The sequence below is a fragment of the Cibotium barometz genome, chromosome 49, assembly GCF_041138505.1.
Source record: "Cibotium barometz isolate CiBa-2024 chromosome 49, ASM4113850v1, whole genome shotgun sequence".
Taxonomy (NCBI): Eukaryota; Viridiplantae; Streptophyta; class Polypodiopsida; order Cyatheales; family Cibotiaceae; genus Cibotium; species Cibotium barometz.
The window spans coordinates 24,954,759-24,967,838 of NC_141094.1; the positions used below are offsets into that span (position 1 = coordinate 24,954,759).

The 13,080-nt window shown below is 45.3% G+C and overlaps 1 protein-coding gene across 10 annotated transcripts in view; it reads left to right on the plus strand.

Annotated features, from left to right (window-relative positions):
- The window catches only part of CTC1 (conserved telomere maintenance component 1), a 125,319-nt gene that overhangs the window by 99,269 nt on the left and 12,970 nt on the right, over positions 1 to 13,080 (plus strand). For 7 of the 10 annotated variants that reach the window (XM_086786187.1, XM_086786180.1, XM_086786181.1 and 4 more), the window contains 7 exons: positions 6,093 to 6,410; positions 6,496 to 6,843; positions 6,936 to 7,076; positions 7,281 to 7,628; positions 7,749 to 7,840; positions 7,930 to 8,164; positions 9,451 to 9,595. In XM_086786187.1, coding sequence (XP_086642313.1) covers positions 6,093 to 6,410; positions 6,496 to 6,843; positions 6,936 to 7,076; positions 7,281 to 7,628; positions 7,749 to 7,840; positions 7,930 to 8,164; positions 9,451 to 9,595 — 1,627 coding nt within the window. Of the gene's footprint in view, positions 1 to 6,092; positions 6,411 to 6,495; positions 6,844 to 6,935; positions 7,077 to 7,280; positions 7,641 to 7,748; positions 7,841 to 7,929; positions 8,165 to 9,450; positions 9,596 to 13,080 lie in introns of those variants that run through there. The other 3 variants (XM_086786189.1, XM_086786190.1, XM_086786188.1) reach the window with 3 other exon arrangements.

A 13,080-nucleotide genomic window follows, 5' to 3' on the forward strand; every position in this document is an offset into this window, starting at 1 on the left:
TTGAGGATACTTTCAGACACAGTGATATTACTATGTATACGGAGACCCATTAGTGCACAAACAAGAGGCTTCTTGACGTGCAAGGTTATAGATGGGAATCAGTGTTCCGCCGTCAGCCACGCACAGTGGGAAGCACCATAGGATCTGGAGGAGGGACAATACTTTTCAGGGAGGAGCTTCGTGACAAAATACATGTCGTACATAGAGATGCAGATGCGTGGTACATGTGGGTCCGAAAATGCTGAGGGGCTCCGTGAGATATATGTGGCGGTATGCTACTTTCTCCCAATCCACTCCAGGTTTGCACCATCAGGAGAGTCGCCCTATACGCCACTATATGATGATATCATGAGGTTTGCCAGCATGGGAGACATATTACTATTGGGAGACTCTAATGCACGTATAGGCACAGAGCAGATAGAGTTATGGTAGATAGGAGTTATAGGCCTGTGTGTGAGAGCATTTGATCCTTGCCATCTCGATAGGCCATTGTATATGACCAACCCATCTGCACTCCCGCGAGTGTGAGAAAATGCCTACCATCATCTGTAATATCCCCCCTCATCCCGTGCTGATCTCTGCAATCCTACATCCTCTGTCGTGATCTCTTGGTGCATAGCCTCTTGAGTTGAGCCGCTTGGCAGAGAGGCTGTTGGAAATAAGTGCACACTAGGTGTACTATTTCTCTAGTCTAGTTTCAGTTAAGTCTTTGTGTCTTGAGTCTAGTGCCATGTGGCACCTCTACATTTATCCCATAAGTGAGTCTACTCAATCTTGTACTTCTCACCTATAAATTGTAGGTGTCACATCAATGAAAGAATCAATCTTGTGTCTTGTCTACACTCATCTCAAGGTAACTCTTTGTCTTTCATTTGTGTTCTTGTTTCATTTCTAGTCTGCTTTTGCTTTCATATTTTCTACATGGTATCAGAGCCATGGTTTTAGGGTTTCCCTGTTTTTCCTCTGAGCTTTCGCCATTCTCTCCAAGCTGTCCCACTCAATTCAGCGCAGCACGCTGGTGTTTGTTGGTTCAATTCTCTCTCTCTCTCTCTCGTCTGAGCTCCTCGTCGCCATAGCCATCCTCATTCTCGGTACCACCTTTTTGAATTGCTCTTCATCACGCCATGGTGGGATACACGCTCACAGCAGCCGCCTTGCCGCAGAAGCCAGAGTGGCTAGAAGCTTTGCTTTCCGAGAAGTTCTTTGCAGCTTGCACTAACGATCACCTTCATCTGAAGAAAAATGAGAGGAATATCTTCTGCGTGGATTGCAGCATGGGCATCTGCCAACACTGCCTTCCAAACCACCCGCCGCCTCTTCCCTCAGCCTATCCACAGTCTGTTTGCAGCCATAGTTGCGTTTTTTTCTGCCCGCCATACCAACCTGCCCCGTTTGTCTCTGCTCGGCCTGTTGATTCTGCTCCAGCTTGCAACTCCAGATCTGCGCCAACAACTGCCCGTCTTCTCCTTCTTGCTGCTGTGCGGGGGTTCATCATGGTGCTGCCGCCTCTCTACTTGAGCTTACCGGCCTGTCCTCTAGTACTGCACATGCAGCAGCTACCCCCGCACTCTCTTCTTCATCAACATGCCTTCTCAAGTCGTGGACCTCCTGGATATTCAACTCATGCAACAACTCGTCATTTTTGGATCTCTGGTCTTCTCGACATCAGCTCAACAGAGGCATGGTCACCTAGCACATGGACAAGCCAGCTTTAGGAGAGGATTTACCACCTTGGATCACATACTGACACTTCGGGCACTTATTGAAGAGGGCAGGGCATAGAAGAGAAGGATATACTGCTACTTTGTGGACCTCCGCAAAGCCTTTCGATACCGTACCACGTTCTAGGCTTATACATAGATTGCATGACATTGAGGTACCTGAGGATATGCAGTGGGGGATATATGCTTTGTATGAGTCTGTGACAGGCAGAGTATGAGCTTCAGGCAGACTATCTGATATGGTGACCAGCATGATAGGGGTGAAATAGGGATGGCCACTATCGCCCACCCTCTTTGGCCTGTACAGTGATGTGGTCTTCGATTATGTAGAGAGATTGGGAGGCCCAGGGGCATGCCTGGCAGGGGTGTTGATACACATCTTGTTATATGCTGATGATATTGTTCTAATCTCAGACTCTCCGGAGGGATTACCGAGACATCTGGATGCATTATAGGCATTTTGTGCGGATAGAGATTTGAGAGTGAACCGTGGGAAAACCAAGGTTATTGTGTTTAACACCACATAGGCATGGGTGACGAGATCAGAGCCTCAATTCACTTTGCGAGGGGAGCCGGTTGAGTACGTCAGGTCATATGTCTACTTGGGAGTTACTTTCACAGGACCGCGTTTCTCCCTGAAGGAGGTAGCAGCAGCTAGATTAGCTCGAGGGCATGCAGCCTTGGGGGCACTTGAGAGACAGTGTGCACACATACAGTTTCCGGAGCCGCGCACCAAATTGTGGCTATTTGATACGCTTGTCACACCGACCCTCTTGTACGGAGCTACAATTTGGGGACCCAGCATACATCATAGACTTCAGAGAGGGACGGATGAGGGATGGAGGCAAATGGAGAGCATTGATTATGATGATTGCCCGCATGATTCGGAGCAAATCATCCGTACCACATGAGATTGTTTGGGTTGAGCTGGGTGCCGCACCAGTAGTGACCCTAGGCAATTACCTTTTTACAGCGGCTATGGGAGCTCCCTCAGCAGAGGTACTCGTGATTGGCATTGACCTTGGTCCTCATCCATACAGTTGGCAGAGGATGGAGATACTCATTGTTGGTATGCTCAGATGAGGTCATGGTCTGACCTACATGGTTTGTGGATAGAGGCACTACCACCCTTTCAGTACAGTCTGGATTGTTTATTTTTGGATCTCACCCGCCCAGAGCAAAACCGCGTGATCAGGATGGATATCATTAGAGTGGACACAGAGAGGACATGGACTAGCCCCCTTGAGCCCTTAGGCACAAAAATGGCTCATTACAAGAGCCATTTTCTACACCTCTCACTGGATGATTTTATCACCCGCCTGGCATACATGGATGTAGACCTATCACATGGGATACGTTGTGCCATTGGACAAATCCGGACTTCATCACACCAGCTGCGGATTGAGACAGGGCGTTATGTGCATCAGATCTTGGATGACCGCATGTGTCAGCTATGCTACTAGGAGGTAGAGATAGAGGAACACTACATTTGCCAATGTACAGTCTATTATGAGATCCGAGGGAGATATCACTACCTCTTCCGAGAGGGTTTTGGGCCGTTACGTAGGGTCATGGAGTTTGAGGATCAGAGATGCCTGGGATTGTTTCTACTTGAGCTGAGGAGACACAGAGAGACTCTCTTGGCAGATAGGAGGCATCTACCTCGCTTCTACGACCTCTCCATTTAGACAGCCCCATGGCGGAGATACTTGATCTAAGGAGAGGGCAAAGTTCTATTCTTATAACTGTAGGACAATCAGTTTATTGTACTTTTTAGTCTCATTTAGTTGTTCTCTTTGATGAGACACCAACTTCAGATGTACTCTCAGTTTTGGTCTCATAGGCCACTATGGCCTCTTAAAGACATTAATATATCATATCATTTCATTTCATTTCATTTCTCTCTCTCTTTGCTCCAATGTTTGTGCATAGCCATGTTTCAGTACAAGCCTGTGTGCAAACAATTAATCCCAGGCCTAATTTTAAACACATCATTCGTTTCATCTTCACAGAGGTAGATTGTAGAGCGCCTTCGTCTCCCCTCATTTCAGCTATATCTAGAGCTTGGAGCAGGACGAGACCCTTCTTGAGACAAAGGATCCTGATATCAGAGGATGAGACAGACTGACAATCCCCGTCACCTCAGTGGTAATCATAGATGGATTGAGTAGATTGATGAGTATTCCCCCATATGGCTGGGTGCTTTTCCAGGACAGGTGTACTGTTGCAAGTATTAGCCGTGCCAGATGAGGGCCAGGACGGAGATTCCTTATTTTGTACTATCCTGTTTGGATGGAGATTGATGAGATGTGACACCCATGACTTCATCCCTGCAGCTGTCCTTTGCCTTGTGAGAGTTGTGGGTCGCTCCGGGAGGCATTGGTCTATTGATCATGTGGTCCAAGAGTAGGCTCCCACATAGCAGGCTGCGGATGATAAACAATACAACTATTCTCATGGTAAGCCTCAGCACCTGCAAAGAGCATCTTTTGCATGGAATGCACTTGCTTTTGTTGATAGTTTCCCTTCGTATCCTCTTCTGTTTTCTTTGGGCACTTAAAAGCGAAGTGATCGGACTCATGCATCTAAAGCAAAGGTCTTTTTCTTTGGCCCTCTCTGAAGAAATAGTGGGATACCTTGATTTTGGCTCCTTGGGGTTCCCCTGAGAAGCACCTTCAGTTTCTTTAAAATTGTCCTCTCCATTCAAATTTCTTAAAATATCCTGAGCCTTGTGCAAACTCAGGTTGCTTTACTTTAGACTTCAAAGTATCATGGAAAATATAGGCATTTTTAATTGCATCTTCTTGAATCTCAGGAGATTCTCATTGCACATGCAAACGGTAATCCAGGTCTTATAAACACCCTAACCTTTTGAAATTCATCTATGCCCTTAAGCTTAAGGATGCACTCCTTGTTGGAGACGATAAATTGGTCTAGAGGTTTTCCAGACATTTTACACTCATCCTAGGCGGTCCAAGCACGATGATGTTCATTTTCAGGCAAGAACTCTTTATATATAGCTTGCTCAAACTCCTCCGAGGTAACTGGGGTAACCGGCTGATGGTTGGCTTTCTCTAACTCAACCCCCCCTTGAGTGTGAGACTCAAGGTTCTTGGTGCCTATGGCTTTATGGTGGATGTCTCATTTAACATCTCCCATTGGATCCTGGTGAGTGGGAATGGATTGATGTAGCCAATCCCTTGAAGAGTTTGCCTTTCTTCAGTTACACTCTGAGGAATGCCAGACTATTACTAGATTCATAGAGGATTCCTACCCTCAGGCCAAACTGGGAAAGCTTTGGGGTTACTCCATTGATTCAGAAGAGGTTTGGCATCGGCTTTGGCACTCTTATAGGAAGAGTCAGATCCCCTTTTTTTTGGTTATTGCTACACGGTGGTCTCCCTGTTAACCAGTGAGTGGAGAGCTATCTTTGGTGCAGATTCAGCTTCCCCAAGATGCTTGATAGCCTCTGAGACTGTACAACATTGCTTCTGGGGTTGCAGAGTTGCCTAGTGGATATGGAGCTCCATAGCTCGGCTTTTAGGCAGACAAAGAGAGGTACTTTATACATCACTTGGGGCTCTATTGCCTGGCTCACTCAGTTCGGACCACAGGTTTTCTATGAGGGTGAGGACCATGACTCTGCTATCATGATACACAGTGGGATGGCCCAAAGCTGCACACTTCAGATATTCCTTGGTCACATGTCACCACACTGTCCGTGGGGAGACTTGATACCACCTGGGAGATTATTGCTAGCATCATTGCTTGGGAGATATGGAGGGCTAGATGTGCTGAGGCGATCAAGGGCACCCAGATCATCACCACACTTGATACCACCTGGGAGATTATTGCTAGCATCATTGCTTGGGAGATATGGAGGGCTAGATGTGCTGAGGCGATCAAGGGCACCCAGATCATAGATGTATGACAACTGAGTGCATTTGTACCATATGGGGAGATATTATATATACATACCCTTACGGCCACTTGGGCCTGTATACAAGGACCTTCTAGATCAACACAAGCAAAGCACATTCTCTTCATGAGGGAATGTGATCATGGGATCTTCTCTTCGACTCCCACTAGATTCTTGGCATCACCATGCCCCTGACTGCTGGCTGCAGTTAACTTACACTCTATGATGGGGATTTCTGGTTTCTAGCCGTGATTTTGTGTTGATTCCTTCATACTTAATAGAAGTCTCTTTCTTGCAAAAAAAAGCGCTAGAAACTTCTTTTATAATAATATTTTAGTTTGCTTTCGTGCATAGTGTGCTGAATTAAAACTCTTGGATTTGATAGGGATCCGACTATTGAGAAATTTCATATCATCTCAGAGTTTGATGTCTAGTCTGCTTGTCTATTGCAGGTTACAACCTATAAGCTTGTGATTGAGGGCTACCTGGACCCTTCTTCTGACATCAGTTTAGACATGAGGAATTTCCCATTATCTTGGTATAACATTCTAAAAGGGACCACAGTCAACAGGGAAGCTGCTAGTTTAATCTCACTCTTTTTAATTTTCTCCATCAAAGAGGCATGCTTTATGCAAGATATAAGACACCTTAATTTTAGTGACAAGTTTCCGGGGATGCACGCGAGGCCTTCACTCTTCGAGGCAAACAAAGAGTCCACATGCAGTTTTGATATACTTTTTGTATTACATAAATATCCCTTAAGATTCAAGGTGATCTTCTTGAGCACTATTATTCATGTCCTTTTGCAACAGTTATTACTTTCACACATGTCTGATAAGTGACTCTTTCTTTAAGTCTTTTGGCAAGCAAACAGATGACTGCAATTTGAGCTTCTGTGTGGAGGTAGTTAGACTTCCTTACAGTGTTCACATTCTCGATGAGCCCCGGTGGCTGTTTGGAACAGAGAAGATGACAGAAGTACAGGATTCTTCTGTTGTATGCACAGTTTCCAGATTGTGCCAATCAAGAAAAGGTTCCGAAGTCCATGGCATGTTGGACAGAGTAGTGGATGGTGGAAAGGGACGTACTGGATTCTATGCATATACTAATCATCCCTCTTTACTCAAAGAACACAATACGGTCAGTGGGTCCAAGATGAGGAGACTACTTCGGTTCAGTGATAAGGATATTGCCTATCATGAGGTATCTCCCTTCACCTTGTGATTTCCATGATGGGAAGGAAGATAAAGATTTGATGTGAAGCATTCAAATCCCTTGATGCCCTTTTCTTACAGGTCATCGAGATCGGTCAGTGCTTCCTTGTAGAATCTTTGCCAGGTTCTACAGTGATGACAGTGCATGCAGGAAGCCAGTTTTGGAGCCTGGTGGCCGAATTTGATTGTGACACGACGGTGTATTCTGAGGGGATGCAGAAGGTAGGCAACTTTGTGGTCTTTTTTCTAGGTAATGTTGTATTACAAAATAGGCGTACTTGTTTGCTGTCCCTAACAAGCCATTGTTTGCAAATAGATGTTGATTTTTGAGTTTTTCTCAGTCCATTTTTCCTGAATCAAGGGTTTGAAAGAAGGATTTGTGCTCCTCAAAGAGCTCTTCAAAATGCCTTTTATTCTGTCCTGCAGGTGATGGCTGAGAGTAGATCAAAGTTGCCGTTGGTTGATGTTATTTTGACGCTCCCATCAACTTTTCAGGACAGCTTCAATTCTGCTCTAGAAGATGCAAAAGCGTATCTTTCTCCTGTGTTGTCTGTGAGAGAGGTTCTTGACAATGGAAAATCATCCGACACTTGGGAGCATTTAACACACAACGGACTTTTAAAGGGTGCTCTAACCTCTTTTTGTGGCATAATTGAAAGCTTTAAATTAAGACAGTCATTGTCTTTCTCAAAAGCTCAGTGCATGTCCACAGAGCAGCATAGAAGCTTTGACTCCAAGATGCTGTTTGTGAAGGACTTGAGGAGTTCTCATTTGGTAAGGATTTAGGTATGCGTATCAATGTCCTCACTATGAGATTGATCAGTATGAAAGTTTCATCTCTGGTGTGTGTAGCTTCTAATTATTTATTTAATTTTTATCAAAAATGATCTACAGGTAATGGTTACCTGTGATCTTGATCATTGTGGCCTTCCTACTGGATTTGGACCAGGGGCAGTTGTGGCAATGCACCGAGCTCTTTTGCAGCTGTAAGCCATGCCTTCTTTTGTAGGAAGACAAAAACATCAAGTAGATGGTAGAGCTGTGTATGTGAAATCATACATATGTTTATCTGCAGGTCTGCAAATGGAGATGTGATACTGAAGTGTATTCCCTCCACGTTGATAGTAGTTTGCAGTGTTCGAGAGAGCAGCTCTACAGCAAGCAATGAAACTTTGGCAATTCACAAGGGAGGCTTTTGGGTTCTTGATAAATTTGAGAAGGTTCAGGAGGAGCCTACTAGGATTGATGCAACATTTGGATTTGATCGCAGCAATTCTCATGTACCCACGTTGCTCAAAATTCAATGCAGGGTAAATTCTGTATCAATGTTTCTCTTTGCAGTAGGCCTTAAAAAAGAAGTCTTTCATTAAGTATAATAGGACAAACACACTCAAAAAAAGAAGTCTTTCATTAAGTATAATAGGACAAACACACTCAAAAAAACCTTTGCTTTGTCGAGTTTTTTTTTTTTGAACGCTGGCATCAACTCAAGGATATGCCTTGATTTTCCACACAAAGACAGAAAATGACAAATAAAGCAAACATACACCCAGGGTATTTGCAGCATATGGAGTGACATCGTTCACACTCTTTTGGCCACCTGGAGGCTGGGCCTGCATACAGGCATCTTCTAGAGCTGCAGCGCAGACAAAACACAACAGATTTATGAGAGAGTGGAACCATGGTATTTTCTTCTCCTCCATCCCTACGGGGCATTCATGGCAGCATACTGCCCCTGAGTGGTTGAGATCTCCCTACCTTCTAGAAGTCTCTTTTCTGAAAAAAAAAAAAGAATAAAGATAACTCCTCAAAAAAGAATAACTGCCGGAGGAGCGAGTGAGGAACGTGGTAATGCGCATCAGTCTGAGTAGAACGAAAATAAAATAAAATTAACGTCTATGAAGCCAAGTAATACAACAAAAGTGTATATATCATGCACATTGTGTTGAAAATATGCTTAAAAAAGTAAAACAACTATCTGACTACCTTAAAGTAGATGCTGAAAATGGTTGACTAGAAAGGCTGCCTGTAAGGGTGGCAAGATGCAAATGTATATGGCTCTGTGAGAGAGGACCTTTAGATACCTATGTAGCATCTGCTTCTCGGCCTCTGCAACAAGTGTCTCTGCAACAAGTGTCTCTGGGTCAAGGGGGGGCTGTGGTGCATCTGATGCTTTTGTATGATCGTGGCTCTCTGCATGTTTGTTTGAGCTCGTTTGGTGTGGGGCCTTGGTCTCTATTACTCTAATGGTAAGAATTTTCCTGAATCGGTTGGTGGACATGGAGCTGCGCTGAAATTGTCTCCAAGGAGTGCACCTGGGTAGTATGATGGGATATCCTAGGACTGGTCCATTGGTCAAAGCTAGAAGGTTCCCTAGTCCACTTTTTACAATTTTCTTTGCTTTGTGTTATATCGGACACGTTTGTCTCTTAAATGGTACACTGAGCCAAATAATCAACCTAAATTGAATTACTGATGTATTTTGTAGCATGTATTCATGCATGCGCCCTGTTCTCTTTTTGCTTTAAAAGTGAATGCTCCATGTCTTCTCTTCTTTCTTTTTGAGCAGACATGCTGTTTTTGCTGTTATTGACAGGTTCTATCAGTGGAGAGTCTCCTTTTAGAAAGGGACAAGGCCTTGGATAGGCGTATGCCATCTTTTATAGGGATTGATCAAGCCAAAAGAGTTAAGCATGTGGAAAATGCGAATTTTAGAGTTTCACATGTCTCCCTTACTATAGGTAAGTTCACTCAATTTTTTTCTTCCCAATATTTTTGTTTCCTGGAAAAGAGATCTCTATGAAGTATTTCAAACCAAACAAGAGGAAAATCAAGTACCTTGTGCTGCAAACAAGGTCCCATATGAGTGGCAGTGAAAAAGATGCCATGATTCCACGCTCTCATAAATTGGCTGTGCCTTCTCTCCGCAGCCCTCGAAGATACTTCAATTCTGGACCAAGTGGCCACCATGAGGGTGTGGATGATATCACTCCAAATCCTGCAAATGCATTGTGTATCATAAACCAAAATGCCCTCAATGGTCATAGTGTGTCTAGCCTTACAAATGTGCTAGGTTGCGATGCTAGCAATAATCTCCCATGCACTGACCAACTTCTGTAGGTGGGACGTATCCTGACTCCGACAGGTCCTGAAGACGTCACCGCTGAGCTGATCATAATGATCAGATGCCTGTCATTCCCCTCATACCTGAGATGTGGACTCAACTGTGTCAACCAAATGATAGCACCAAAAGAAATGTAAGCCTCCCTCTTCATCCTTCCAAAGAGATGTACTATCGTAATCCAAATCCTTTGTGCTTCCTTGCACTCCCATAAGCAATGGTAGACTGTGCTATTGGAGTCCAAATCCTTTGTGCTTCCCTGCACTCCCGTAAGCAATGGTAGACTGTCTGTGAAGCTCGTGCACATCTTGGGCATGCACCAGTAACACCAATGATTGATCTCCAGTGGTTGGTGGCAAGACCACTAAGTAGAGAAAGCCAAATAAAGGAGGAAAGCTGTTTCTTCCTATAAGAGTGCCACAACCTCCACAAAAAAGTCCTCTGAATGTCATGTGTGATATCATAAGCCTCCCAATGAGATCTAAGGGTATGGAGTCTCTGAATTCGTCCCAGGATGAGATGCCTGGCGTTCTTCACAATATAAGTAAGGAAAGGCATGCTTCTTTTTTTTCCAGAAAGGAGACTTCTATTAAGTATGAAAAATTTTACAAAATGGAGATTTCACACCAAGCAAGGTGGAGATCTCAACCAATCAGGAGCCCTGTGCTGCCAATAGGGTCCCGAATGAGAGGATGTGAAAAAGATACCAATGTCCCACTCTCTCATAAAGTGGGCGCGCTTCCTCTCCACAGCCCTCGAAGATCCCTGGATTCTGGCCCAGGTCGCCATAATGGTGTGAATAATATTACTCCAAATCCTGCAAAGACACTGAGAAACAAGAACGGGAGTACCCTCAATGGCCTCAGTGCATCTAGCCTTCCAGATATTCCAGGCTGAGATGCTAGCAATAATCTCCCAAGAACTGTCTAACCTCCGTGCCGGAGAGACAAAGTGAGAAAGTGGCAAATCTTGAAGACAACACTGCCGAGCAACTCCTTGCCTAACCATAATGGCCAAGCTCCTGTCAGTCCCCTCGAACCTCAGCTGAGGCCCAGACTGTGTCAACCAAATGATAGAACCAAAAGAAATGATAGCATTCCTCTTAATCCTACCAAAGAGGTGTGCAATCGCAGACCAAACCCTCTGTGCTTCCCTGCATTCCCATAAACTATGGTAAACTGACTCCGAAACTCGTGCACATCTAGGGCATGCTGGGCAAGCACCAGTAACAAACCTCCACTGATTGGTAGCCAGACCACCATGAAAAGAAACCCAGATAAAGGAGGAAATCTGTGGCTTCCTACTATAAGAATGCCACAATCTCCCCCGAAATACCCTCTAAATGTCAATCGAAATGCCGTAAGACTCCCAATGGGGTCTAAGAGTAGCGACACTCTGAATGTGTCCCAAGATAAGATGTTTGGCATTCCGCACCGTATAATTGAAAAAAGGCATGCTTTTCAAAGGGTTACAAGCATCCTTCCACTCCCACTCACCGGGGGTCCCAATGCAAATGTTTGATAGGGCAGCCACCATACAACCAAAGGCTAACACTCTCTGTGATCATCCCGGGGGGGGGCGGGGGGGGTGTCAACAAAGACATGCTTCCCTAACCTGCCAACAACTCTGGTTGGACGAATCTGGGGGCCCTCAATAAGGTCCTGCACATCACATCTCTCTAGCTGCCATACATCATGTACAGAATAAAAAACTGGTACATCATCCTCCCTAGGCAAGGAGATACCCATAACCTGAAGAGGAACACCTGTCCCAAAGAAAACCCCAAACCAAGAATGATGACGACCTTCCAAAAAAGATCCATTAATCTAGTGGTTGGGAATGGTTGCATCAATCTGTGCAATCCTCCAGCTAGAAACTCTCAAATGCTGCGTGACATCCAATCTTTGTACCTCGGTCAGGCTTTGAAACCTCTTCCAAGCCAGCACTGTGGGACATAGGGTCTCCCAGCTAGCACGGAGAATATGCATAGCTGCCCCAAGAGGCCTACCATGCACATCTAAGATCAAATCATTCCACAGAATGGGTTGCCGGTTAGCTTCCTCCGTTGAACGTGGGGGGATGTGTACCAAAAAACTCCTCAGGCAGTCCCAGGCCCGTAGGAGGGACCTAACCAAGGGGGACGAAGGGGAGCGGTGAACTGCATCTGAAAAAATAAAGCGTGAACTAAGAGTCCAGTCACCTCCGCGAACAGGGACACACTTCGTGATCTGCTGCATGAGAAAGTCTTTCCACGGCTCATTGCTTGGAAGAAAGCCCCTAACAACAAGCTTACAGAGCAAAGCCTTACATTGCAGCTTAGGGTCAATGATATTCAATCCCCCTTGCTGCTTAGGCGTGATAATGGTTTCCCAGGCAACTCTGGCCCTGGTGTGTGGATTTCCATCAAGCCCTGACCAAAGAAAGTTCCGAATAAGGCAACGAAGCTGGCCAATGCAGCCCTTATGAAAAATCCAACACGAAGCAATAAACCAAGTCGTGGCTAGCCAAACTTGGTTAACCACCAAAGCTCTAGAGGCCAAGTCGAGCTTCCTCCATCTGCCACCCATCTGAGTCCAAACAGCCTCGTTCGCATGAAACGCAAACTCAGCCCTCCTGTCCATGGCCAACTGCAACTCTGCTCTAACTGTGGTCAAGAGGTCTGTATTCCAAGACGCATGTGCATGCTTTTCATGTTCCCTCTAAAGAGCAGCAATCCTACGCCTAACAGCTCTCTCCTTGTCCAGAGCCTCCTTCTTGGACAAGGCAGCACTATGATAATGATTGCTGGTCCTCTCAAGAGCCAACGCAATATTATGACGAGGATCAGGACCATCACAAGAACTCCATATCTCTCTGATCTCAAGGGAGATGTCAGCATCTAGATAAAGAGAGTCAGGGATACGGACACGGGCAGAAGCCGAGCGAGCCCCAGGCTCCCTGAGACACAAAACGACGGGGCAATGATTGGATTTGGTGGTGCCAGGCATAATAGCAATGGTGCCTTCTCTGTCGAGGGACCAATCATCCACATAAAATCTGTCCAGAGCGTGAATCTCTCCCATGAGGCTTGCTCCAAAGGGTGTAAACCGCCTTCGTGTCCACCCT